Genomic DNA, 27,991 nt, shown 5'->3' on the forward strand with positions numbered 1-27,991 from the left:
CGGAGTTTGGGCGCTTTCCTATTGCATCAGCTGGCACGAGTGGCGCAAGCAGAGGATTTCCGGGCGTTCAAGCCCAATTCTATCTGTCGTCCACTCTCCTGTGCAGCCTATCGTTTTGGATTTTTTTTTTTTTTTCTTTGGGGTGATTTGCCGATGTCTGAGGAGAAAGCCCACAGTCCTTCAGGAAAGATGGGAGGCGAGGAGAAGCCGGTGAGTGGGCAGAGTAGAGCCTGGAGGTTGGGCTGGGCTCTCCCGGTACCCACGTTGCTTTACCGGGGAGCCAGGGGTGGAGGAAGTGGCCCCGGTCGTGTAGGGGGTGCGGTGTAGGGGGGTGGAGGAGTCCGAGAGGGGCAATGGAGCTCCTGAGTAAGTCAGGGCCTCCTTTGGCGAGGAAACTCAAATTCATACAGTAGAGCGAGGCCTTGCAGGTCTTTTCAGGGTCCATTCTCTTTTGTATATGAAGAAACTGAGATCTTGAGTGTCTTGCTTTGAGTCACACAACTAACTAGAAGCCGAAGACAGAATTAGAGTCTAGGGCTCCGGACAGACTCCTAGACTCCTGTCTTTCGCTCACCATAGTTGGGAAGAATGTTGCAGGGCCTCGTTTAATTCTAAAACCGCGTAGGGGTAAGATCCCCAGTTTAAGGAAGGGAAAGCCTAGTCACCGAGACCTGGTCCAACTTGCTCAAGCTTTGGGTGGTTTATAATAAGTGATGGAGGCTGGGTGACCGCAGCTGACAAACTCTAGAGAAGTTACACACTTCCCTGCTTGGTGCTGGAGGCAATACTTAGCCCATTCGCAAAAGCTCAACATTTCAGCTCTGAACTTTCCCTTTAGTATCAGGAACATCCTCAGTCTGTTCTGTGTACCATTTTAATGTCCCTGGGCTGTTCTACTTAACGGCTGTGCACACATGGGGAATTATCTACTTTCTTTCAGCCACTATTCTCATTTGTAAAATGGAGAGGTATTTTGAAGACATAAAAGCCTTGGTGTTAATTCTCTCCTTTTCCATTACTTCTGTTCTTTTAGCAAATACCCATAGGATCAAAATCAAAAACATTTAATCAGGAAAATAGAATTATTTAATTATCTTTCCATTTTAAATTTTCACTGACAGACCTGCAATTAATTTTTCCCCTTCTTTTTACCTGATATGGCTAATCCTATAGTATTTTTTTTAATTTTTTTTTTTTTTTTTTGTCTTTTTAGGGCTGCACCCGCAGCACATGGAGGTTCCCAGGCTAGGGGTATAATCAGAGCTGTACCTGCCGGCCCCTGCCACAGCCACAGCCATGCCAGATCCAAGCCACCCCTGCAGCCTACACCACAGCTTGCAGGCAACGTAGGATCCTTAACCCACTGAGCGAGGCCAGGGATCGAACCTGCAACCTCATGGTTCCTAATCGGATTCTGGGTTTCTGTTGCACCACAGTGGGAACTCCACTAATCCTATAGTATAGAGAAGGCATGTAGGTGTTCTTATATTCCTGTCGGTTAGTGCTTTGCCTGATTAGAATTGGTTTAAGATGTGTTTATTGTTCAGCTGTTGGCTATACTAAATCTTAAAAGTTTATTAAATCCTGAATCCCAGAGTGGGGAAAGTATTAGCGTGAAATTTATAGTCACATTTTAAAATTTTATTTTTGAAATTACACAAATCATGTTTTGTTAAATTGAAAGGAACAACCAATATGTCCACAAGTGACACATGGGTAAATATAAATATAAATAGGAATATTATATGACAATAAAAAGGAATGAAATGCTGATACATGTAACACAGATCATCCTGAAATCATTGTACTAAGTGAAAGCTCACACAAAAAATGTGGTCACAAAAGACCACGTATTGAATGATTCCATTTATATGAAATACCTAGAATAGTCAAAGCTATAGGGACAGAAAGATTAGTGGTTGCCAAGTGCTGGGGAGAGGGAGAAACTGAGAATGACGGCTAATGGGTTCAGGGTTTCCTTTTGGAGTGATGAAATTGAAAACAGTGATAGTTGGGCAAATGTTAATATACTAAAAATCATTGAATTATATAGCTTATGTGGATGAATTATATAGTATAGGAATATATCTTAAGACTTTTTAAAAAGTTCAAAAGTTAAAAACATACAGAAGTTCTCTTGTGGCTCAGCAAGTTAAGGATCTGGTATTGTCACTACAGTGGCTTGTGCAAAAAAAAACAAAAACAAAAAACAAAAAAAACAACAAAAAAAATAACCAGGGAGTTCCTGTCATGGCGCAGCGGAAACGAATCCCACTAGGAACCGTGAGGTTTCGGATTTGATCCCTGGCCTCGTTCAGTGTGTTAAGGATCCGGTGTTGCTCTGAGCTGTGGTATAGGTCGCAGATGTGGCTCGGATCTGGTGCTGCTGTGACTGGTGTAGGCTGGCAGCTGTAGCTTTGATTTGACCCTTAGCCTGGGAACCTTCACATGCCGCTAGTGTGGCCCTAAAAAAGCAAAAAAAAAAAAAAAAAAAAAACCCAAAAAACCATATACAAAACTAAAGTCCCTCCTTTATATCCCCAGTTCTGCCCTCAAAACTCCTTCACTGCTGATGACCACATTTCCCCCTTAGAGTTGACCACTGTCATCATCTGGATGAGCATCTTTTTTTCCTGCCACTTGTAGATTTTGTGAACCTGGAAAAAAATCATCTTTTTCTGTTTTAATCTCATCTATAAAATGGAAATAATAATACCCACCTTATAATATTTCCATGAGAATCAGATGTGATTGTGGAGGAACACTGTAAATTGTAAAACTTTATGTAATGAAATTGTCTTTATGATGTTCGTATCTGAACAGTCACAGGGAGGTAATTCTAATGAGATACTCTGCAGCATCTCGTAATGTGATTCAGGGTTTCTCCACCTGAACATTCTTGACATTGTGGACTGCATAATTCTTTTTTTTTTTTTTTTTTTTTTGTCTTTTTGCTAATTCTTTGGGCCGCTCCCGCGGCATATGGAGGTTCCCAGGCTAGGCGTCTAATCGGAGCTGTAGCCACCAGCCTACGCCAGAGCCACAGCAACACGGGATCCGAGCCGCGTCTGCAACCTACACCACAGCTCAGAGCAACGCCGGATCCTTAACCCACTGAGCAAGGGCAGGGACCGAACCCACAACCTCATGCTTCCTAGTCGGATTCGTTAACCACTGCGCCACGACGGGAACTCCTGCATAATTCTTTGTTGTGGGAAGCTGTCCTGTGCATTATTGGATGGTTAGCAACATCCCTGGTCTCTACACACTATATGCCGACTGTATCCTTCCCCCCCCCCCCCCCCGCCCATTTCGATAACCAAAAAGGTTTCCAGGCATTGCCAAATGTCCGCTGGGGCGCAAAATTGCTGTGGTTAAGAACCGCTGGTGAGACCAACTCTGCCATTGGTTGCTTTTTTTTAAGGGGCCTCACCTGTGACATATGGAAGTTCCTAGGCTAGGGGTCTAATCGGAGCTGTTGCTGCCGGCTGCGCCACAGCCACAGCCACAGCCACTCCAGATCTGAGCCGCCTCTGCGACTTATACCGCAGCTTATGGCAAAGCTAGATCCTTAACCCACTGCGTGAGGCCGGGGATCAAACCTGCATCCTCATGGATACTAGTAGGGTTCTTAAACCGCTGAGCCACGATGGGAACTCCCTCGGTTGTTTTTTGCACAAGACTTCCTATCTTAAAATTTTCCGTGACTTCATGGACTTCTGATGAAAGTCCATATTCCTTCTGGTAGCTTTTAGTGCTTGCTTCTGTCTGCGCCCTAGTCTGTCTGACGTTATTTCCTTAAAAGTTTAGTCATTTTCTCTCCCCCTGACAAACACTTCTGACAATAAGTTTCTATGTATACCTAGAATGAATTTCCTCCATTCTCAAAATCCAGACTGTTAAAATCTTCTCAGTCCTTTAAAGCGGTAACGCTTACTTTTGTCCTCGGTTATTTGATGTCTGATCAGAGTGCTGTAGCTGTGTTCCTTTCTCCTCCAGGAGTTTCTCACACCTGTATTGCCTTAGTTTCCCCCAGAGAGATTAAGTTTGCACATGGCAGGGATTGCGTCTTGTGTTTGCTTCTTCCACAGGGTTTAACAAAATAATGTGAGCACAGGGAATCTGGGTAGTGCTTATGAAATGGATAGATATACATTGCATTAGATTGCATTCAAAATACTGAATGGCATGCTACTTGTAACTGTATATTTAGTATATGTACATTTAAAACTGAAGCAAGAGTCATGAGAACAGGCAAAAATGAATGAAATTTGAGGACTGGAACATTAGGAGGTAACTCGTCTACTTTTTTAAGGACTTGTCATCATTCTAAGTTGTTAACTTGTCTTTGACAGTAGTTTAATTTTCTAGTCATTGAAAATCAGGTTTCTACTTTTCAAAAATATGAGTGCTAAATTAACATTCTCATAACTTCTGGGGCAGCATGGATGGGTGTCAAATTCAATTAAATATAAAACCTTCGTGTCTTTTTTGCTTATTTAGGTGAGTGCCGGTGAGGAAAAGCGAAAGGAAGGAGGCAAGAAGAAGAACAAAGAAGGATCTGGGGATGGAGGTCGAGCAGAGGTAAATGTCTTCAGGGGCTTTGTCTTCAGAGATTGATGGGTGTCGGGAGCTGTCTCAGACTCATCCTGTGTAAGATGCTAATGGTTTTCTGTGGGGTCATAAAATGGCATAAGTTTGAGAAATCAGGAAGAAGAATTAGGAAAATCTGAAAGGAGAAGAAAGACTTGCAATTACTTGTTACTAAAAAAGGAAAACGAAGTATGATTGTAAAATCATCTGTGGGATTAGATCTGAAAACCAGAAAACAAAAGTTGGCAAAAAGCAGGCTATGGTAGTCAGTTGCTAGACTGGTTGCTAGCTGTCTGACCATTTCATTCAATGAGATGTTAAGAGACTCTGTGTTTGAGTTTATACCGAATACAACAGAAACCAAAAAAGCCCAGTTCCTTGACCTCATTCCCACTGTCTCCCCTGGACCTGCCACTAGGGTTTGGTTTTAAGCTAGGGCACATCTCCTTGATGCCTCTCAAGTGCAGAGAAAACAGCTTTTAGTTTGCCAGGCTCACACTAAAAGGAACTGGTATTCCTGAAGTTAGTCCGTAACCGACCTGGTTTCTGGGTGTTCTGCTTTGGGAGGCAGTTGTGCTTGTCTTCTCACTTTGTTCTTGAAGTTGAACTGCATGAGCTATGCTTCACTTTCTGGGCTTCTCATCATGACAGTTTTATTAGAGACTCTTTAGAAAGCTACCAGTATGCAGAAGAACAAAGGAATAGGCTTTTAAGAACTATACTGTGACATAGTAAACTTTAAAGAGCTGTTTTTATAAATGTTGCATTGCTAAATTTATAGTGCATCCATTTACTTTAGGAGAAGTTTGTGGTTGATCAGGAACCACTGTGTTGCTTAGAGCCCCGCATAACCATTTCTGTTATGTTTTGTCCATTATTTCCCACTGTAATTGTACAGGGAATTGATTGTGAATTTCAAAATTTGCAGATGAATGGAAAAATGTGTATGTTCCCTAATTTCTTTTTTTTTTTTAAATCTTTCAGTACGAGTAGTACATGCTGTTCTGTTAAAGCTCAAGAAGTAACCTGAAAATAGGAAACAAAGGGTTGTCTGAATAGAGAATTGCATATGTGACGTGTTTGATGATACATGTTTTAAATGATCTGTCTGGAAAAAAAATGTACAGTGAATTGTCCAAGACCTTCACTCTTCCATCATTTATGTCCTTGTCTTGTTCCCCTTCTAAGGCAGCAGGCAGGTCTTATTCCTCCCTGTATCTCCAGGGCCAGGAACAGAGTAGCTGCTCAGTGCATGTGGAATAAGTTAAGTTTGACACTAAGTTCTTCTCATCAGGAAGTGTCTGATGGATGCAGAGATAAACTGCAGTTAAGATACAGAGGGTTGTGTGGTGGGTAGGACGGTACTATTGATGCTTCTGAGTTGGTAGAACCAGGTAATGTGCATGGGCCTGAGGGCTTCAGAGCGTGGTTGTAGAATGACAGACTGAGCTTTTAATTTACTGATGCCTCACCATGGAGGATTATGGACCCCATGGCAATTTAAAAAAAAAGCTCCTGAAGAGCACCTGAATGACTAAAGAAAAGGGAGGACTGCCATAGGGGGTAATTATAAAGAGATTAAGGCTCTTCCATTTAAAAAATTAAAAGCCAATTTTTAAAAATGGTTGAAATGAGTGGGAAATTTTGTGTAAGGGGATAAAAGTGCTACTTCATATAAGATAGATTTATAGTTCTAAGAAGTTATATTCAACCAGGCTAAAAACAAATACTTTTAATTTGTAGCTATTCTTTTTTTTTTTTTTTTAACTGCTTCTAAGGGAAATATTAACCTTTGAGGTTGAAATAATAGATAACCATAATTATCAGAAACCCTAGTACCCAAGCTGGGCAAATATGGGCTGAGTCCATATGGCATAGTTGATTTTATTTTCTGTTGTCCCAGGTCATTTTCTGAAGGATTGCATACTAGCTTGTATTCCTTTCAGATTAAGTGTGTTATGTTGATATATGTTATTGTACATTTTTTTTTTTTTTTTTTTTTTTTGCTTTTTAGGGCCTCACCTGTGGCATATGGAGGTTCCCAGGCTAGGGGTCTAATCAGAGCTACAGCTGCCGGCCTATACCACAGCCACGCCAGATCCGAGCCGCACCTGTGACCTACACCCCACTCACGTCAATACCAGATCCTTCACCCACTGAGCAAGGCCAGGGATCGAACCCGCAACCTAATGGTTCCTAGTCAGATTCGTTTCCGCTACACCATGCCAGGAACTCCTATTTGTACAATTTTGGATAGCATTATCAAAATTGAGTAAGTGTTAAAGTGTATGTTTGTTATTATAGCTGATTGATTAAAGCCATGTGAGATAGAAACCCATGGTAAAATCAGACCATTGCTTTGCTTTTATATGCAGCTGTTAATATCCATGTTATTCTCAATTGAAAAACATAAATGGTGTAGCCAATTAGTGGTTTGACTATTTTGCCACCACAGGCTCCCTGCCTTCCTTTTGAAATGTTTTAAAGACCTGGAGTTTCTGACAGTAGAAGTCAGATCTTTGATTATTGTCTTGTTTTTTCTTTCTTTCTTTGCCGGACTTTCAGGAATCTGGGTGGGTGTTTTATATAAAATACTTTGGTTAATTTTGTCCACTCTGGGCAGTAGTGTTGTGTTGTTTTCTTATATTTGCTAATTAAATGTCCCTGGAAAAGATGGTGATCCTGGCTTCTTTAAATTCACTGATTCCTTTCCTTGAATGGGAGACCTTAAGTCAAATAAAGTTTATTAGTTAGTAATTGCAGGTGAAGATATGGGAACCATAAGTGGACCAGCTGCACAGTCCATCCCCTTGTTGAACAAGATTGAAACAAAATGGAAAAACCAGCTAGTTGTTTTTATTTCCAGTATTGTTTATAGTTGCACTTAGAAGATTATTTAGTTAGAAAAGACCTTAAGAGAATACCTTAAAGAAAAAAAATCACTTTATGCAAATAATAATAAAATATAGTAGTTGTCCATCCAGGATGTTGACAGACCAGATGTGCGTTATGTTATTTCTATTTTTCTATTTTTTAAGCCGTCAATCATTCTAAGAAGAGAGCATTTAATTCCTTCTTTTGCCTTCCTTTAGGACTAGATAAGGTAATTGGTAATTTCTGGCATTCCATGTGCCATATCGAATGTGTACTTAGGGATTTTGTATTGTTTATTTTTACTGTTTCTTTTGTTTTTCTAAATGGAAAGCAAGTGTTTAATATTTCTTTATTTGTTGTCTTGTAGTTGAATCCTTGGCCTGAATATATTAACACCCGTCTTGAGATGTATAATAAACTAAAAGCAGAACATGATTCCATTCTGGCAGAAAAGGCAGAGAAAGACAGCAAGCCAATTAAAGTCACCCTGCCCGATGGTAAACAGGTTGATGCAGAGTCTTGGAAAACTACACCCTATCAAATTGCTTGTGGAATTAGGTAAAAGCTGCACCTGTCTTGATTGTCTGTTCTTTGTAACTAAACTTATTTTTTTATCTTGCCAAGTTTTACCCTCATATTATTTTTATGTTCCTCTTCAGTGTTTTTAATGTTTAATTTACTTTATTTGGGATTTTTAAAGAATGATGTGGAACTTTATAGTTAAGCTTCAAAGTTAATGTCTGCAAGAGTCAATTTTGGTCTTATTTGACAAAGGGTTTTATAGTATGAGTTCTACTTTGATCATAAAATGTCACATAGCCAAGTAAAGAGTGTTTCACCTATTTTGACTAAAAAGTCTCAGTTTTAAAGTTAAAAATGAAGCTAGCTCATCTCACATGGAAAAGTTAGAAACTAATATATGGCACATAAATAATATACAATTTTTATAAATCTAATGTTAAAACTTTTATTGGTTTGGGAAGAAGTTTTTTCAGGTAACCAAGAATTAGATGCATAGAGTTCGCATCGCTGCACAGTGGAAACGAATCCGACTAGGAACCATGAGGTTGCAGGTTCGATCCCTAGCCTCGCTCAGTGGGTTAAGGATCCGGCATTGCTGTGAGCTGTGGTGTAGGTAGAAGCAACAGCTCCTACTGGACCCCTAGCCTGGGAACCTCCATATGTTGCAGGTGCAGCCCTAAAAAGACAAAAAATAAAAAAGAATTAGATGCATACTTCGTAATATAGTAAATGATTTCCTAATTTGGTGTGATTGAGATGAATAGGTAAGTTTATCAAGAAATGATAAAGTTGGGAGCATAAATTGACACATAATATCTTCCATCAAGTCAGAGCCTTTTTTTTGTACAGCTCAAGAGCAAAGAATCATTCTTATGTTTTTAAATGATTTGAAAAAATAAGATGATGAAGAATATGCAACCTGCAGACTAAAATACTTATATGGCCCTTTTTAAAGTTTTACATTATCTTAACACACTTGAGGAGCTGAGTGTAGAATCCTTCCAGAATTAATTAATTTCTTTCTTTCTTTCTTTCTTTCTTTCTTTCTTTCTTTCTTTCTTTCTTTCTCCCTTTCTTTCTCCCTTTCTTTCTTTCTCCCTTTCTTTCTCTCTTTCCTTCTTTCTCTCTTTTCTTCTCTCTCTCTCTCTCTCTCTCTCTTTCTTTCTCTCTTTCTCTCTCTCTCTCTCTTTCTTTCTTTCTGGCATTCCCAGGCCAGGGATCAGATCTGAGCTATGCGACCCATGCTGCAACTATGGCAACACTGGATCCTTTAACCCACTGTGCTGGGCTGGGGATCGAACCAGCATCCTAGTGATGCAGAAATGCCACCAATCCTGTTGCACCACAGCGAGAACTCCCCTTCCAGATTTTTATGTAGTTTCATCCATACCTGACTTGACAGTATTTTCAGTGACTTGCCATTATCAAGCCTTCTCAAACATTCACCTTGGTTTTCACAGAAACCACAGTTCCCTTGTTGAATTACTTTTCTGTTTCTATTAATTTATAATAATTGAGCTAAAACAAATGAAACCACCACATGAACTGTCAAAAATAGGTAATTATCATCAATTTTATATTGTTGAGCCAAAGACATAACAAGTACACGAACAAATTTGGCAACCATCACAGGTGATTCTTGGTAAAAGCCATCTTGTGGGAGTAGGCCCACCAGCCACGTGTTCAGTATAGCCTGGACCTCTTACAAAGGGAATGTTTTAGTAAACTTGTCGGGTACTTCTACTTAAAGTACTTCTACCTTACTCCAAAGATCAAGTCTCTTTCTTTTTTTTAGTCTTTTTTAAAGGGTCGCACACACAGCACATGGAGGTTCCCAGGCTAGGGGTTGAATCGGAGCTACAGCTGCCGTCCTACACTATAGCCACAGCAATGCGGGACTCTTAACCCACTCACTGAGTGAGGCCAGAGATCCAACCTGTGCCCTCATGGATGCTAGTCAGATTGATTTCTGCTGAGCTACAAAGGAAACTCCAAGAAAGTTTCTCTGTGGGATCAAAAGTAACTGGATAGTAAAATATCAGTTCAGCCTTTCAGCTGAGAGAGTATTTTAAAGGTTAGGCTGATTTAAGAGGAGATTGTAGCTGTCAGGATGAAAACCCAGGCTCCTGCTAGTCCAGGAACTTTTCTACATGCTACAATATTGTTCTCCACATTATGCTGTGATTTATCAAGTGGCCAACAGGAAAATAATTTTTTCTCTTTTTTTGAATGAATACTTTTATTTAAGTGTAATTGTCATATTAGTTTGAAAATATTTGGGGGGAAACTGCAAAATTCTGAATTGAATGAAATAAGACATTGATGAACTTTAGGTCTGGAGTTCAGTCACTGATCTGGAAGTGAGGGTGCTTTACAACATTTTTATAAAAAACCGCAGTAACTTCTTTTTCTATGAAAAAGTATAACATGAATAATGGACTATTTAAAAAGTTCAAATGATTCCTGATAAATATAAAAAGAAAGAAAAAGTGTGTGGGGGGGACCTCCTCCCTAAACGTTTAAAGGTTTTTCTTTGAAGTTTTGTTCTGAATCTCAAATGATTTTTATTTTTCCATTATAGCTGATTTGCAGTGTTCTACTATACAACAAGGTGACCCAGTCATACATACATATATACATTCTTTTTCTCACGTTATCATGCTCCATCTTAGCAACTAGATATAGTTCCTAGTGCTATACAGCAGGATCTCATTGCTTATCCATTCTAAAGGCAATAGTTTGCATCTATTAACCCCAAATTCCCAGTCCATCCCACCTCCTCCCCAACCCCCTTGGCAACCACAAGTCCATTCTCCATGTCCATGATTTTCTTTCCTGTGGAAAGGTTCTTTTTTTTTTTTTTTTTTGCCTTTTCTAGGGCCACTCCCATGGCATATGGAGGTTCCCAGGGTAGGGGTCCAATTGGAGCTGTAGCCGCTGGCCTACACCAGAGCCACAGCAACACGGGATCCAAGCCGCGTCTGCAACCTACACCACAGCTCACGGCAACGCCAGATCCTTAACTCACTGAGCAAGGCCAGGGATCGAACCTGCAACCTTGTGGTTCCTAGTTGGATTCCTTAACCACTGCGCCACCATGGGAACTCCTGGAAAGGTTCTTTTGTGCCGTATGTTAGATTTCAGATATAAGTGATACCATATGGTATTTGTCTTTCTCTTTCTGACTGACTTCACTTAGTATGAGAGTCTCTGGTTCCATCCATGTTGTTGCAAATGGCGTGATTTTGTTGTTTTTTTATGGCTGAGTAGTATTCCATTATGTATGTATACCACATCTTAATCCAATCATCTCTTGATGGACATTTAGGCTGTTTCCATGTCTTGACTAATGAATAGTGCTGCAGTGAACATATGCGTGCATGTGTCTTTTTCAAGGAAAGTTTTGTCTGGATATATGCCCAAGAGTGGGATTGCTGGGTCATATGGTAGTTCTATATTTCGTTTTCTAAGGTACCTCCATACTATTTTCCATAGTGGTTGTACCAATTTACATTGCCACCAGCAATGTAGGAGGGTTCCCTTTTCTCCACACCCTCTCCAGCATTTGTTATTTTTGGACTTACTAATGATGGCCATTCTGACTGGTGTGAGGTAGTACCTCATAGTAGTTTTGATTTGCATTTCTGTAATAATCAAGAGATATTGAGCATTTTTTTCATGTGCTTGTTGGCCTTCTGTATGTCTTCTTTGGTAAAATGTCTATTCAGGTCTTTTGCTCATTTTTCTATTGGGTTATTGGCTTTTGTCCTGAATCTTAAAGTATAGATGATTTTACCCCTTCCTTGGAAAATTGAAATGATTCAGTATGGTCTATATGTAATTACATTTTCAAAATAACTCCATTATTAGCATCTCAGCATACCTTTTGGACTCTAAGATAAAAGTTATTTTCTTTCCAAAGAACATAGGGAATATTAATCACCTTTTCATCAATTTTTTAATCTTTTGACAGTTGTTTTATATGATAAATATACTTCCCTCTAACTTCCCTCTATCAAATCCATGTGTGTTTTGTCAAATGTAGATATATTATTCACTTTATTGTATCCATTTGATCTCAGGAGGAAAGGAAGCATTGGATGTAATCTATGTGAAATTTAGGAAATTTAGTGGGAGCACTGAAAATGGGATAGGAATTTATTGTTGTTCTTCTGTTGTGATCCTTCAGTGGGTAAAAGTTGTATACACTTGGTTGCTTAAACAGAGCAAGGAGCAAACCACCCCACACAGCAAGTCTGGCTAGACAAAGCCTTCTGGTAGTAGATTTATTTAAGACTCACAGTGTGAGGCCATACACTTTCTCTTCATAGTGTAGGCTGTTGTCTGCTTTTGTTGAGTTGGCTAGACTATCACAGACTATCATTTCTCTAACTACACATTTGGGTCTAGAATCTAATTAATCTTACCCAGTTCTGCTCTAGCCACACAGCTTCCTGAACCTTTCCCTAACTTGCATCTCTGCTGGCATCCATACCTATCCCACATTTGGAGTGCCTCTCTTCTTTCCTTTTCTTCCTGTCTAAATCTTTTACTCCTTCAGCCCCTCATTATTTTTAAAGCCTGTCCAGACTATTCTGATCTTTGCTACTTCCCCTCCTTGGCACCCCTGTAATGTGTACCCTTGGTGTGGTCTGACGTCTCAGCACTTGAGGGGAGTCATATCTTGCACTATACACTATGTAGATAGATGACTTTTTTAATCCATATTACAAAATGTTTTACTAAATAGTACTTATTTCACCCTATATATTTGCTGTAGATAATATCATCTTAGTCATTTGCAGGATTCTGAGTATAGCATTGTCTCTCAAAGGAAAGATCTGTTACAGATTTCAAGCAGGTTATTTATTTTTAAAAGTAGTTGTTTTTTTTTTATAATGATTTTTATTTTTTTCCATTATAGCTGATTTACAGTGTTTTGTCAGTGTTCTACTGCAAAGCAAGGTGATCCAGTCACATATACATATATACATTCTTTTTTCTCCCATTGTCATGCTCCATCTCAAGTGACTAGATACAGTTCCCAGTGCTGTACAGCAGGATCTCATTGCTTATCCATTCCAAAGGCAATAGTTTGCATCTGTTAAACCCAAATTCCGAGTCCATCCCACTTCCTCCTCCTCCCCCTCCCCCTTGGCAACCACAAGTCTGTTTTCCATGTCCATGATTTTCTTTTCTGTGGAAAGGTTCATTTGTGTCATATATTAGATTCAAGACATAAGTGAAATCATATGGTATTTGTCTTTCTCTTTCTGACTTATTTCACTTAGTATGAGAGTCTCTAGTTTCATCCAAGTTGCTGCAAATGGCATGATTTTGTTCTTTTTTGGCTATTATTCCATCTTCTTAATCCAATCATCTGTCAATGGACATTTAGGTTGTTTCCATGTCTTGGCTATTGTGAATAAAAGCAGGTTATTTAGAAATCAAACACACACACTCCCCCCTTTTCCTTTGGAGTTTAAACAGGCTTGACTTTGAGGAAAACTTACATGGAAAAATTTAAAGATGAATCAAACCTCTGGAAATTGGAGTTCCTGTTGTGGCTCAGCAGTAACAAACCCAACTAGTATCCATGAGGACTCAGGTTTGATCCCTGGCCTCGCTCAGTAGGTTAAGGATCCTGCATTGCTGTGAGCTGTGGTGTAGGTTGCAGATCCAGCTCAGATCCCACATTGCTGTGGCTGTGATGTAGGCTGGCAACTGTGGCTTCAATTCAACCCTAGCCTGGGAACTTAAATATGCTGTGGGTGCAGCCCTAAAAACCAAAAAAAAAAAAAAAAAAAGACAGAAAAACCCACTGAGAAATGTTATTATTTGTTTAACACAGTTTCCATGTCTGCTTAAATAGGAAGTATTAAATGTCAAATAATAGTGTTCTGAATTTTCAGATTCTTCCACTTATATTCTTAGGTACTTTCTTTGAACTTTGTTGCTTTATCCATTTAATTTCAGAAAGGTAAATATACATCTTTGTATAATAAACAGATATTTTTCAGAGATATTGCAGGTTCAAGTCCAGACTGTCATATTAAAGCAAGTTTTGCAGTAAAGCAAGTACATGAATCTTATGGTTTTGTAGTGCATGTAAAAGTTGTTTACACTGTACTGTAGTCTTAAAAGTGTGAAAAACTCTATGTGTAAAAAAGTACATATCTTTAGTAGAAAAATACTTTATTGCTAAAAAAGTGCTAACCATCATCTCAACCTTCAGCAAGTCATAGTAGTAACATCAAAGATCACTTATCACAGGTCACCATGTAATAATAATGAAAAAGTGGAATTCTCTGGTGGTGTAGTGGGTCAAGGATCCCACATTGTCACTGCAGCACTAGGGTTGCTGTTGTGGGTGGGTTCAATCCCTGGCCTGGGAACTTTCACATTCCGTAGGCATGGCAAGAAAAGAAGGAAAAAGAAAAAGTTTAAAGTATGAGAATTAACAAAATGTGACACAGAGACACGAATATTAGCAAGTGCTGTTGGAAAAACCACAAACCTTCAATTTGTAAAAACAAAACAAAATAACAAAAAATGCCCAGAGTATCTGCCAGGTGCAATAAAACGAGTTATGCCTGTAATGTTTGTTTTCCTGTTCTTGTTCTCAAATTAACTGTTGTGCTACAGAAGATTCTGTCTTAGATTCTTATGTTTTTATACATGTGTGTATCTTTTTTAAGTCAAGGCCTGGCTGACAACACTGTTGTTGCTAAAGTGAATAAAGTTGTCTGGGATCTAGACCGTCCTCTGGAGGAAGATTGTACCTTGGAGCTTCTCAAGTTTGAGGATGAGGAAGCTCAAGCGGTAAGTTTTTATTCAGAGTCATATGTGCAGTCTTTTCCAGCTTATTACTAAAGCCAGTGGATGGCCAAGGTTTATTGAAGTCTCATTATCATATTAGAAATCTTCATTTCATCTTTCATTTAGGGAATGTAATAAAAGTGCTTATCTTATAAAATTAAGAGGTGAGCTTAATTAAATTTGTTTTTATTCTAGATTGTTCAGTGGGGAAAATGTTCTGGGAATTTTATTAAAAATTGATTAAGCAAGTAAAAATTACTTTCTGCAGTTTCAGTCAATACTTCATCAAGATGTGTATATTTAACAAATAAATTTGAACATGATTTAAAATTCTCTTCCTGGAGTTCCTGTCATGGCTCAGTGGTTAACGATTCTGACTAGGAACCATGAGGTTGCAGGTTTGATTCCTGGCCTTGCTCAGTGGGTTAAGGATGTGGTGTTGCCGTGAGCTGTGGTGTAGGTTGCAGACGCGGCTCGGATCTGGCATAGGCTGGTGGCTACAGCTCCGATTCGACCCCTAGCCTGGGAACCTTCTTATGCTGTGGGTGCAGCCCTAGAAAAGACAGAAAGACCAAAAAAATAAAAAATAAAAAAAATAAAATTCTCTTCCCATTGGACAGTTGATTTCCATATTTTTTTTAGCTGAAAATGCAGATCTACTGAAAACACTGTAAAAATCAGTCTGCCTTTGATGGCAAAGTTTTCTCCTTCTTTCCCCATGATGGAGTACCAAATAAGAAGAAATAAAATATTTTGTTTGGAGTTCCCGTCATGGCACAGTGGTTAATGAATCCGACTAGGAACCATGAGGTTGCAGGTTCGGTCCTTGCGCTTGCTCAGTGGGTTAAGGATCCGGCGTTGCCGTGAGCTGTGGTGTAGGTTGCAGACGTGGCTCAGATCTTGCGTTGCTGTGGCTCTGGCGTAGGCCGGTGGCTACAGCTCTGATTAGACCCCTAGCCTGGGAACCTCCATATGCCGTGGGAGCGGCCCAAGAAATAGCAAAAAGACAAAAAAAAAAAATATTTTGTTTTAGTGACAGTGTTTTACTTATGTGTCAATCAATGGTTTTCAAATGTATTGTGGAGGCCTTAAGTTTTTTATGAGAATTTAATTTTATTTATCTTTTTTTTTATGGAAGTGTAGTTGATTCACAATATTAGTTTCAGGTTACAGTTTTTATGAGAGTTTTAAAAATCATTTTGGTACCTTACTAATAAATCTTAAAAACATTACTTTGGGCATAATTTAACTCATCTGAATTACCACCTTAGTTGTTTGGGGTCAGTAAGAGAAAAGCAGATATAACTCTTAAGTGATGTTCCACAGCCTAGTAAAGGTGAGAGCATAGCACTTGGGATTGACTCCAAAGACGCCGGGCCATTGAATTAATAAGATAGTGACATAGAGAGTGGTGATTGTTTCCATCCCATTTAATAAATGATGCTCATTTGAATTTAATTAGTTTGAAAACAGCTAAATCAGATTTAGCTGATCTACATATCTAAGGTATAAATAATATTTAGTAGTTAGAAGCTTTCGGTTTATTTATTTTTCCACAACCTCAACATGTGGAAGTTCCCTAGCCAGGGATCAAACTTTTGCCACAGCAGCGACCTGAGCTACTACTGCAGTGACAGTGCCAGATCCTTAACCCTCTGAGCCATAGGAGAACTCCAAGAATTCTTTTAAATTATTTTGGCTCTGAATAGAATCATACTGTAGTTTATAGATTTGTAAATTTAGATTTTCATGTCTTAAGTTTATAATAAACTTTGTATATCTTTCAAAACAAATTAATTTACAATGTGTATGCCTACACTCAAACCGTCCCATTTTTCTTTGAATTTTTAGGTATATTGGCACTCAAGTGCTCACATAATGGGTGAAGCCATGGAAAGAGTCTATGGTGGGTGTTTATGTTACGGTCCACCAATAGAAAATGGATTCTATTACGACATGTACCTTGAAGAAGGGTAAGTTACATAATTGGATAAAGAAAAATAAAATCTGAATTATTTTGGGCCCATACATTATGCTTTTTTTTTCTTCTCCTTCTTCTTCTTCTTATGGCCACACCCATGGCGTGTGTAAGTTCCAGCCTAGAGACTGAATCGAATTTACAGCTGCTGGCCTATGCCACAGCCACAGCAATGGGGGATCCAAGCCACATCTGTGATCTACACCACAGCTTGTGGCAGATCCCCGACCCACTGAGCAAGGCAAGGGATCGAACCCGCATCCTAATGGATACTAGTCAGATTCGTTTCCACTGTGCCACAGAGGGAGTGCCCACCCTACATTATTTTGAAAGAGTTTTCAGTAAAGGAGGAATGATATAAAGCTCATTGCTTCATAATTACCAAATCCTCCCACTAACAAAACTTGAAGTATTGCGGTAATTCATGAAGTAGAAGCTTTAATGAGAACTGTCTTCAGGATCAGTGGAGGGGACCCCTAAGCTCTGCTGGGAAATAAAATGAAGCTTGGACCGCTCCTTTCCTTTAAACGTGTTTTTAGAGTTGCAGGGTTTGCTAGTGGGAGTGGTCTTCATGATGACCAAAGCAGAAGCTATTGAAAATATAAAATGTCGGAATAATTTATAAAAAATGTCTATTTTACAATTCCTAATATATGCTGCAAGGCTCTAATTTTTTTCTAATTAAGCCCTTTAAGTATTCTAAAGAAACAATCCCTCAAGCTGTGAGGAGAATGGAATAGAAAGCAATTAATTATATTTTCTTCTTCAGGGGTGTGTCCAGCAATGATTTCTCTTCGTTGGAGGCTTTATGTAAGAAAATCATTAAAGAAAAACAAGCTTTTGAAAGACTAGAAATTAAGAAGGAAACATTATTGGAAATGTTTAAGGTAAATTGACCTGTGACATAGTGCCCTAAGTTGATGTCTATCCTGTTCATTAGCAAAATTTAACAAGGTTTTTTTTTTTTCTCGTTTGTCTTTTCTAGGACCATACCCGCGGCATATGGAGATTCCCAGGCTAGGGGTCGAATCGGAGCTGTAGCCTCCGGCCTATGCCAGAGCCACAGCAACACTGGATTCGAGCCGTGTCTGTGACCTACACCACAGCTCACGGCAACACTGGATCCTTAACCCACTGAGCGAGGCCAGGGATAGAACCTGCAACCTCATGGTTCCTTGTCGGATTTGTTTCCACTGCGCCACGACAGGAACTCCTAACAAGGTTTTTGAAACATGAAATACATTTATATTCACACAATGCTTAGATATGATGTACTTTGAATTATAGTTTAGTGATATATATATAGTGTTTAGAAATATAAAGGATGGTTATGTTAAAAAATAATTTTTCCTATTTTCAGTACAACAAGTTCAAATGCAGAATATTGAACGAAAAAGTGAATACTCCAACTACCACAGTCTATAGGTGAGAATATCAAGTGTCATTAAATACCACTGGTATATATGCCATTTTAGGTCTTTGTTAAGATTCCTGTCATTTTATCTCTAGGTGTGGCCCCTTGATAGACCTCTGCCGGGGTCCTCACGTCAGACACACTGGCAAAATTAAGACTTTGAAAATACACAAAGTAAGCAATGTAACTTTGATCTAATTCTTAAAATAAGTGAGATGTTTAAACATTTGAATATTATCTCATGGTTATTCCTTTTTCAGAATTCCTCCACGTACTGGGAAGGCAAGGCAGATATGGAGACTCTCCAGAGGATTTATGGCATTTCCTTCCCAGATCCTAAAATGTTGAAAGAATGGGAGAAGTTCCAGGAGGAAGCTAAAAACCGAGATCATAGGAAAATTGGGAGGGTATGTTTACAAAGAATAATGATGTGTCTAGACTGAGTTTTCTTCATTTCATTGGAAATTTAATTGTATTAGATATTAGGAATTTATTTTTGAAGAGATGCTATAGCTTTCAAGTAATTATTGTGCTCTCTTGTAAAAGCTGTTAATTACTCATTGTCCACATGATCTTTCTAGAGTGTGTTCAGTACCATACAGAAACTCATTGTAGTTATTCCTTTTATTGAGAATAATTGCTGAAGACCTACATTTTTTTTTTTTTTTTTTTTTTGCAAAAGAAGTATAGCAGTGTTGCATAGAACCGGGAGATAATTTAGAAATCACCTCATCTCACTGCCTTACTCTAAAGCTGTGGAAACTTAAGTCCCAGGAAGATTCATCTGCTTTTTGCCCAGTATGACACAGCATGTCACTCATGGATTCTGTGGTGTCATCTTCGTTGTCCCTCTACCCCTGAATGTTCTCTAAACTGGAAGTTAGGTTTGGTAAAACTATTTCTAAGAGTGTATTCACTCTGTACCAGGTGTCAGGTTATAGCTGTTGGTTATGAAGCTTGAGAAGGAGGCAGCATCAACTGGTCCCTCCCTAAGGACTTGGACATTTGGGGAAATGGGTGGTGGGCAAGGAGGTAGGAGGGTGTGTCTGTTTCTTCACCATGACCCAAAGTTAGCCAAACTCTTCATCTTTTTTTTTTTTTTTTTTTTTTAAGGGCCGCACCTGCAGCATATGCAAGTTTTCCCAGGCTAGGGGTCTAATCAGGCTACAGCTGCCAGCCCACATCATAGCCACAGCAATACCAGATCTGAGCAGCGTCTGTGACCTACACCGCAGCTCACGGCATTGCCAGATCCTTAACCCACTGAGCAAGGCCAGGGATTGAACCCACATCCGCATGGATTCTTGTTGGGTTCATTTCCACTGAGCCACAACAGGAACTCCAACTTCTTCATCTTCTACTTTATTACCAGTGTCTTTTTCCTAGTCTCCTTTCTGCTGCTCATACTTTTGAAAAAAGTAAGAAGGGAGGGTGGGAGGGAAGGAAGGAACACTCAGATTTTGGAGCTTTGAGGAATTAACATTCTGAGAGCCCCCACTGTGCATGGTAGAAGAGAACTAAGACACCTGCCCCATAGTTGTCTTGGATAAACCTGACTGGGTTCAGGAATGTAACAGGCAGAGAATATACTTTGCTACATTGTAAAGCACCTGCAATTTTATACCATTAATTTGCACACCAGAAATGTCTTCAGGTTTTCTTTGAGAATGGTACCATTTAAAAATGAAGCATCATGACCATATTCTGAACTAAAGAACCTTGAAGTTTATGCTGATATTATATACATATAAAATTTTCTTTTGCCTTTGTTTTACTCAGGACCAAGAACTATATTTCTTCCATGAACTCAGCCCTGGAAGTTGCTTTTTCCTGCCTAAAGGAGCATACATTTATAATACACTCATTGACTTCATCAGGGTAAACCAAATTTTTAATTTCTTCTGTAGATTTAAGACATAAGCTGATTTTGTTACATAAGGTCTGCCAAAAGGGAAGATAATCTTGTGTTTGAAAAGAAACATTTCAAAGAATAAATGAAAATGGACATGGGAGGTCTCATAAAATTTTTAAAAAATTCTCTTGTCCTAACACATGATTTTGTCCATCTACATGGGTGTGTACGCATGAGACACGCTGGTGAACTTGAAGTGGGGCCTGTAACCCTTTACATAGGAGCTCTATGGCTTTCTGACCATTCGTAGTAAAGGTTAAAAAAAAAAAAAAAAACACTCTCTGAGACCCCTTTCTGATCCATTTCCCTCCTTTCCTAAAAGAAACAACTATTTGAAGTTAACATGAATGGGTCATTTCTGTCCATGTTATTTTTACATCTACCCCAGAAATATTTGCCTTAAAGCATTTATGTGTTTGTGTGCTTCAGACTTAACATAGATGAAGTCTCATTGTCTGTCAGTCTGCACTGTGGTTTTCGTTGTAGGTATATACAGTTCCAGCTTGTTTTCACTTATTATGTATTAGTCTGTCATATAACCCCCACAACAGGTCTTTTTCTTTATTGTACTTTCCAGTATTACTGGATTGTGCTGCAGTCGCCTCCTCATGTGTGTGTGCAGGAGCTTCCTCTTTGGCATATATCCCTCCAGTTGGAACTTCTAGGTTATAAGATGTGCATCTTGAACTATACTAGATAATAATTGCCCTTTGATTTTTACTTCCCTACATATGTATGGTGTTTGTTTTCCAACAGAGCGAATATAGGAAACGAGGATTCCAGGAGGTAGTCACCCCAAACATCTACAACAGCCGACTCTGGGTGACCTCGGGCCACTGGCAGCACTACAGCGATAACATGTTCTCCTTTGAGGTGGAGAAGGAGCTCTTTGCTCTGAAACCCATGAACTGCCCAGGACACTGGTATTCAGCATTTTTGAGTTGCTATTAAAGATTTTCTTGCCATCAGTCCTAGATTGTTTCTCCCTCCTTTAAAGTATTTTGTTAAAAACAAATTATATAATCAGAAGAGTATTTATTATTGTTATTTCCCCAATATTTATTTTTTCTCACACTATCATGCTCCATCGTAAGTGACTAGACATAGTTCCCAGTGCTGCACAGCAGGATCTCACTGCTAATCCATTCAGAACAGTATTTAAATGCATCATCACTGTGGTCTGGTAAGGTCCTCTGTGCCCAGCTAGATCCTCAGATCTGAGGTCATTCAAGAACGGCACTGGGATAATAACAGTGAACAGGCGAATACAGAACAAGGGAGACTGAATGTGGGGCAGAGCAGATACATATATAATTTTTTTTAAGAAACGTGTATGATAACCTCCTAATGAATTCACATCCTTGGAAAAGTTTGCCTTGCTTGAGGCAGCTCACTGTGTATTCTTGAAAGCTGGGTGAAGGGCATCCTGCAGGAAGAGCTGTGGCTGTAGGTGCTGCTCCCAGTAGCAAGGCCTCGAGGGGAGAGTGGGTGAGACACAGGAGTTTCCACCAGGGAACTGGCTCGTAGGTCATGGAACCCAGTTCAGGTTCATCTGAGTTCTCCCAGATTCTTCCACGTTTCTGAAGCACCTTTAGACTAACATGGAACGGAAGCACTTTTGGGAGCAGTGCGAAAGTACAGACTTTGGTCTCCAGTGTTACAAATGATTTGTATATAGCTAAGATTTTCTTTAAAATATGAACTTCAAAGGCAGTTCTCAAATTAATAGAATATTGAACACAAGGCTAGGACTCCAGACTTAGGGGAATATAGTTTATTTATGTATTTATGGATGGTTGTATTAAAATTGATTTGCTGCTTTATTCATGCAAGTGCTTGCATTGTTGTACAAAGCCCAGACTTTGAGAAGTGTTGCTCGTATGAACAACTAGAACCAGATTTTTTTGACAGCCTTTCTTATAATAATAGAGACGCAGTTTTATTATGAGGTTAATTATCAGTGGATGTTACTTTTTTCCTCAGCCTTATGTTTGATCATCGGCCAAGATCCTGGCGAGAATTGCCTCTGCGAATAGCTGATTTTGGGGTGCTTCATAGGAATGAGCTGTCCGGAGCACTCACAGGACTCACGCGGGTGCGAAGGTTCCAGCAGGATGATGCTCACATATTCTGTGCCATGGAGCAGGTATGCAACTCTGGGATAAAACATTTTGAAAGAACCATCAAGAAAAATCAAAGAAAATTTAACCACTGTGTCCTTTATTTTTATTTTTTAATTTAAAGATTGAGGATGAAATAAAAGGTTGTTTGGATTTTCTGCGTACAGTATATAGCATATTTGGATTTTCTTTTAAATTGAACCTGTCTACTCGCCCAGAAAAATTCCTTGGAGATATTGAAGTATGGAATCAAGCTGAGAAAGTAAGTGGTGTTTTCAGCGTGCTTCAATATTATTTGAAATTGGCCAGCTCCATGATGTAAGAAAGCCAAGCCTCTTTAAACAGATGAAAGCTGAAGAAAATTGGAAATGGGTTTCTTGGTTTGTATAAGCTAGTTTTTTTCTCTGGGATTTTGTATTTTAGAAATGGTTGAATGTTTTTTCAGTCATCAAGCTGTAACTTTTAAAGGAGTTTGTTTATGAGTATGTCTAGGTAGACAAAATTATAAAGCAATGAATTGTGACCCATGAAAGCAGTTAGGGTATTTTAAGTCTCAAATTTGGCTGGAATAAGTTTGTAGGTGAACAAAAATTTAAAAGTTGTTTTGCTTTATCTTTAGCAACTGGAAAATAGTCTGAATGAGTTTGGTGAAAAGTGGGAGTTAAATCCTGGAGATGGAGCTTTCTATGGTCCAAAGGTCAGTACTGAAGTTTGAGTAATGTGACTTTCATTTTGGGGTGAAGATGAGATTACTTTAAAATAAGTTTAAAAGAAAGAAAAGAGAAAGAAAATCAGCCCTAATACAACTCAATCTTTGCTTCTTAGATTGACATACAGATTAAAGATGCCATTGGTCGCTACCACCAGTGTGCAACAATCCAGTTGGATTTTCAGTTGCCCATCAGATTTAACCTTACTTTTGTGAGGTGAGTTTCTACTCTCTGCTCTGAATATTGTTCGTTAAGGACATGTACAGGAACATATATGCCTATAAATGGAGTAAAACAAATTCTATTTTTGTTCTAGCCCTGATGGCGATGATAAGAAAAGGCCAGTGATTATCCATAGAGCTATCTTGGGATCAGTGGAAAGAATGATTGCTATTCTCACTGAAAACTATGGAGGCAAATGGTAATTTTTGTCATTTTTTTTTTTTTTCTGCTCTTATCGGCCCATGTAAAGCAACTCTAAGAAATGCCTACTTTCTAATTTGGTTTTACGATTGAAAGGAAGAATGGTTTTTGTTGGTCACTTCTAACTAATGACAAGTGTTCACTAAAAAGGAAGCACAATCTAAACCCAAACTTTTTGGCTCTAAGAATATTTGTTATGAGTAATTATTATTTTAGCACTTGATTTGTTTGAAATCAATGATTACATAATGATTTCTAATTAGCAGTTATTCACTAAGAAGCTTATTTATTTTGGTTGTTTTTCAGGTGACTTTGGGGATTTACAAAACTTTGTTTTTGTCTGAGTAAACAAGAACCTTGCTCAGTGTTGCTGATCATAATAAGCAAATAGTTTGGACCCTTTAGAAGCCAAGTTTTATTTAATTGAAAGTACACACTCCAAACTGAGCAATGTTTTTGTGTCTTATTTCTAGGAGCTTATGTTCCTGCCAGCCACATATGAGCACATGACTTCGTTTTATTTTCTAAGCAGCTTTGTCTGGGCTCACATTGGGCAATTGAAAACAGCACATGGTTATAAAACACCCATTTTGTAGAGCCTGCCATATATCGTGGCATAATTTCTGCAAAATGTTGTAAATCTGTTTTATATTCCTCACTGCAGTCATTTCAGTTTTGTTTGTAATTTGATGAGTTCAGATATTAAGGAGAGTTTGTTACCTTGTAAATGAAATAAGCTGATCTCTTTTTAGTTATATTTCACAAAATCAAATCAAATACGGGCAACATTCTCCATGTACCATCTAGAGAACAGGGGGTCTTCAGCTAATTGCTCTAGCAAATCTGTAGTAGGTGGGGGCAAGTCCACTGTTTGGGTAGAATTTAGTACCTACTCTAGCTTTTCCTCTAATGTAAGGAAACAACTGAAAATAAAGGAGTGATTGATCAAGAGAAATGCTGGCCTGATGTCTGCAGTATGGGGAGGGTTTGACTCCTGAGTACATGAAAGGGAGTCAACTTTTTTTTTTCTTTTTCTTTTTACGGACCCACGTGTAGCATATGGAGGTTCCCTGGCTACGGGTTGAATCAGAACTACAATTGCTGGCCTACACCATAGCAATAGCAACACGGGATCCAAGCTGCATCTGTGATCTTCACAGGCAACTCCAGATCCTTAACCCACTGATTGAGGCCAGGGATCAAACCCGCATCCTCACAGAGGCTGTGTCAGGTTCTTTACCTGCTGAGCCATAACAGGAACTCCATCAACTTTTAGTAAGTAGTAAAAACACACTCATTTTTACCACGTACCATCACCAGTTACTATTGGTTGCAATTTGTTGAATCCTGCAAAATGGATAAACTGGAGGGCCTGGTCTTTGTTCCCCATGAAGAATAAGTAATAATATCACTTGAACAGAATAACTTTTTGAGTAAAAGAGCTTGACACTAAGTGTGTTTCTTTCTCAGTGTTAAGCCCAGTTTATGATATTCTGTTACCTGGAATGTTGCATTGTGGGGTGTAGTCCCTGCCTCCTGTTTGTTTTGCCATCTATTTACCAAGACAGACCTTACACAGATTTTCCAGGTTTAGAGTTAGTTTTCTGCTCCTCAATCTCCTTTTAGTTCTTACTGGATATTGAAAATAAAAAGGCTGAGTTTTTTAAAGTGGACCTTGTGGAGTTCCCATTGTGGTTCAGCAGAAACGAACTCAGCTAATATCCATGGGGAAATGTGTTCAATCCCTGACCTCACTCAGTGGGTTAAGGATCCGGTGTTGCCTTGAGTTGTGGCGTAGGCCAGCAGCCCGGCAGCTATAGCTCCATTTCAACCCCTAGCCTGGGGCCATATGCAACCGGTGTGGCCCTGAAAAGCAAAATAAATAAATAAATAAACAGTATGTAGCCCTTGCATGTTTTGTGAATAGGTTCTGAAGAGTAGACTAAGAAATGTGCCATCCTTGCTTAGGAAAGTGCCCAAACCCACAGTAAATATTTTTAATTGCTTCTAAAGGCCCTTCTGGCTGTCTCCTCGCCAAGTAATGGTAGTTCCAGTGGGACCAACATGTGATGAATATGCCCAAAAGGTAAACTTTAAGTACGACTTTTCTTTAAATTTAGTAAATGTCATTTGGCTTTTTAAATCTCATAAGCTGTATCTATTCTTGGTCAATTAAGCTGCTTGTGATATAGAGAAATGTTACTATTATCAGTCTCTGGTAAGCCTGAGAAGATCATTTTACCTCTTTAATGATTTTTATATAGTTCCATGGTCAGAAGACTTAATTTAAAAGTGTTTTGTACACACATGTATATTTTAGTGTTTAGTGTTAGCAAATAGCAAATGCCTTAGTATGATATGTAAATTCAAATGTATAATGAAATTTAAGCCAAAACCACCATGTTTCCAGATTGTCAGAATCAATTGCACTTGGGTCTCAACTGCCTCTTTAGGAAATAAGTGAACATGGAGTTCCCGTTGTGACACTGTGGAAATGAACCATGAGGTTGCAGGTTCGATCCTCGCTCAGTGGGTTGAGGATCCGGTGTTGCCGTGAGCTGTGGTGTAGATCGCAGACGCCGCTCTGATCTGGCGTCGCTGTGACTCTGGAGTAGGCCGGCAGCAACAGCTCCGATTCAACCCCCGACCTGGGAACCTCCATGTGCCACGGGTGCGGCCCTAAAAAGACAAAAAAACAAACAAAAAGAAATAAGTGAACATTAAACAGCTGATAAGCAAACCATTCATGGTGTTCTGTATTCCTATTACTGCACAGGGTAGTTTTAGTTAGAAATGATGAGAATTCAGTTATTCAGTCCATGGTTGATGGATTGTGTTTAATCGTATTACGATTATGAAAGCTGATGCAATAGGAAAAAGGTCTGTCTTAACTCATTTCTCAACTGGAGATAATAGGACTGACTTTCTGTTTTTTCTTCTGAGGGTGGGGTGGATTTTTGGTTAGGTTGAGTGCAGGGGGGTGGGCACTGCTGTTGATACTTAAGGCCTAAACACCACAGGTTGTAAACAGCCTGCAGGTGCTAGGCTACTTCCCCAGCTGCGGAATAGCTCCAGTCACATTCCCCAGGGCTCATGTTAAGGAAAAAACACAAGTGCTTTGTTTGTTAACATAGGTTACAATTGAGAGAGTAGTCTTATCCTGGCCTCCTAATAAACAAATAAGAACCCCTGTGAAATTTGCGTACTTATAAAATCCCAGCAGGTCATTGGTTAATGATCACTAATGCATAACAACCTATGAGTGAAATAAAAGCAGTTTTTTCAGATCTTTTTGTCATACGAGTGGTAATTGGTTGTCAGGTAGATGGAAAATTTAGTCTAGTTTCTAGTTTATTCACATTTTATCTCTCAAGAGCAAAATAAATCGTTTTGTAGTTCCAAGTCACAAATTAATATATGCTTCACTGTACCTGTTACCATCCCTTTTTAAAGTTTGCATGACTTTCCAAATTGCATGTTAAGTAAAAGCATTTAAGATCAAAATATAATTCTCATATTAGATCTGAAAAATCCTGTCTCTGTCTAAACAGGTACAGCAGCAATTCCACGATGCTAAATTCATGGTGGACATCGATCTGGATCCAGGCTGTACATTAAACAAGAAGATTAGAAATGCACAGTTAGCACAGTACAACTTCATCCTAGGTAAGAAAGGAAACTCACCAAAGGAAATCTGCCAAACCTTAGGGAAACTTGAAATCTTGAGACTTATGCTTGAGAGAATTGTGGTCATCAGTAGTTCCTTCTAGACCTGATTCTAGACCTTCTCAAACTACATGTTCGTTCTTTTGCTGTAATAATGCATTATTTTGGTTTGAAAAAGAATAATCTTGAAAGGTTGTCTGTAAATCTTCTAATTGGCTGAATTAGGCGACTCAGTAAGCACAGCAGTTTTAGTCATGGCGAAAGGGTGGGTTGGGGTTTTTTGTTGTTTTGTTTTTCAGTGAATAGATTTGGTCACCTGTATGTTTTGATGAAGCAGAGGCTAAAGAATGGGTTTCTGTTTGAATGTTCGATAAGAATCCTTTCACACAACAGAGCTCTGTGGTTTTTGGTTTAGTTGTTGGTGAGAAAGAGAAAAGCAGCGGCACTGTGAATATCCGCACCAGAGATAATAAGGTGCATGGAGAACGCACTATTTCTGAAACCGTCGGGCGGCTGGAGCAGCTCAGGCAGTCCCGCAGCAAACAGGCAGAAGAAGAATTTTAAGGAACACCTTGGCCCAGATTGGCTCCGTGGAAAAAGATGAATATGTTTCCATAACAATAACTTTGTGCTCTGGAAAACATCAGTGTATAATGACTTTGGAATAGTTTGGCAGAGTCTGCAGAGATGACTGCAGGATCAACCTTTTTTTGACCTAGACAGATTTTAGACAATATATATTTGAAGGAGGTAATTAAAAGTGACACAGTAAAATGATTTTATTCATTAAGTTTCTAGGTACTGGAAATAAACCATGAGGCATGCTCTAAAGTAATGGGGAAGAATGTTCTTATAAATTTAATGCAGCTGAAATAAAATTTTTTCAAATTTGATTAACATACAAGAAAGATTAGAATTGGGTTATAATGTAAAAATAAAAATTTTAATCACTGATTTCAC

The 27,991-nt window shown here is 38.9% G+C and overlaps 1 protein-coding gene across 1 annotated transcript; it reads left to right on the forward strand.

Moving 5' to 3' along the window:
- Positions 1-12: 12 nt before the first annotated feature.
- Positions 13-27,985, forward strand: TARS1 (threonyl-tRNA synthetase 1). The gene is made up of 19 exons (XM_021076644.2): positions 13-210; positions 4,504-4,584; positions 7,835-8,025; positions 14,688-14,811; positions 16,660-16,781; positions 17,556-17,673; positions 18,147-18,211; positions 18,296-18,374; positions 18,461-18,607; positions 19,980-20,078; positions 20,869-21,035; positions 22,096-22,258; positions 22,357-22,494; positions 22,852-22,929; positions 23,058-23,158; positions 23,259-23,363; positions 25,379-25,451; positions 26,917-27,031; positions 27,447-27,985. Exons 1-19 carry the CDS (start codon positions 154-156, stop codon positions 27,593-27,595), a joined length of 2,172 nt encoding a protein of 723 aa, XP_020932303.2. The 5' UTR covers positions 13-153; the 3' UTR covers positions 27,596-27,985.
- Positions 27,986-27,991: the final 6 nt, after the last annotated feature.

This window comes from Sus scrofa, chromosome 16 (genome assembly GCF_054392235.1).
Source record: "Sus scrofa isolate SSC_HxYL_T2T_F1_AM1 chromosome 16, Sscrofa_HxYL_maternal_Yorkshire_Landrace_v2.0, whole genome shotgun sequence".
Classification (NCBI taxonomy): Eukaryota; Metazoa; Chordata; class Mammalia; order Artiodactyla; family Suidae; genus Sus; species Sus scrofa.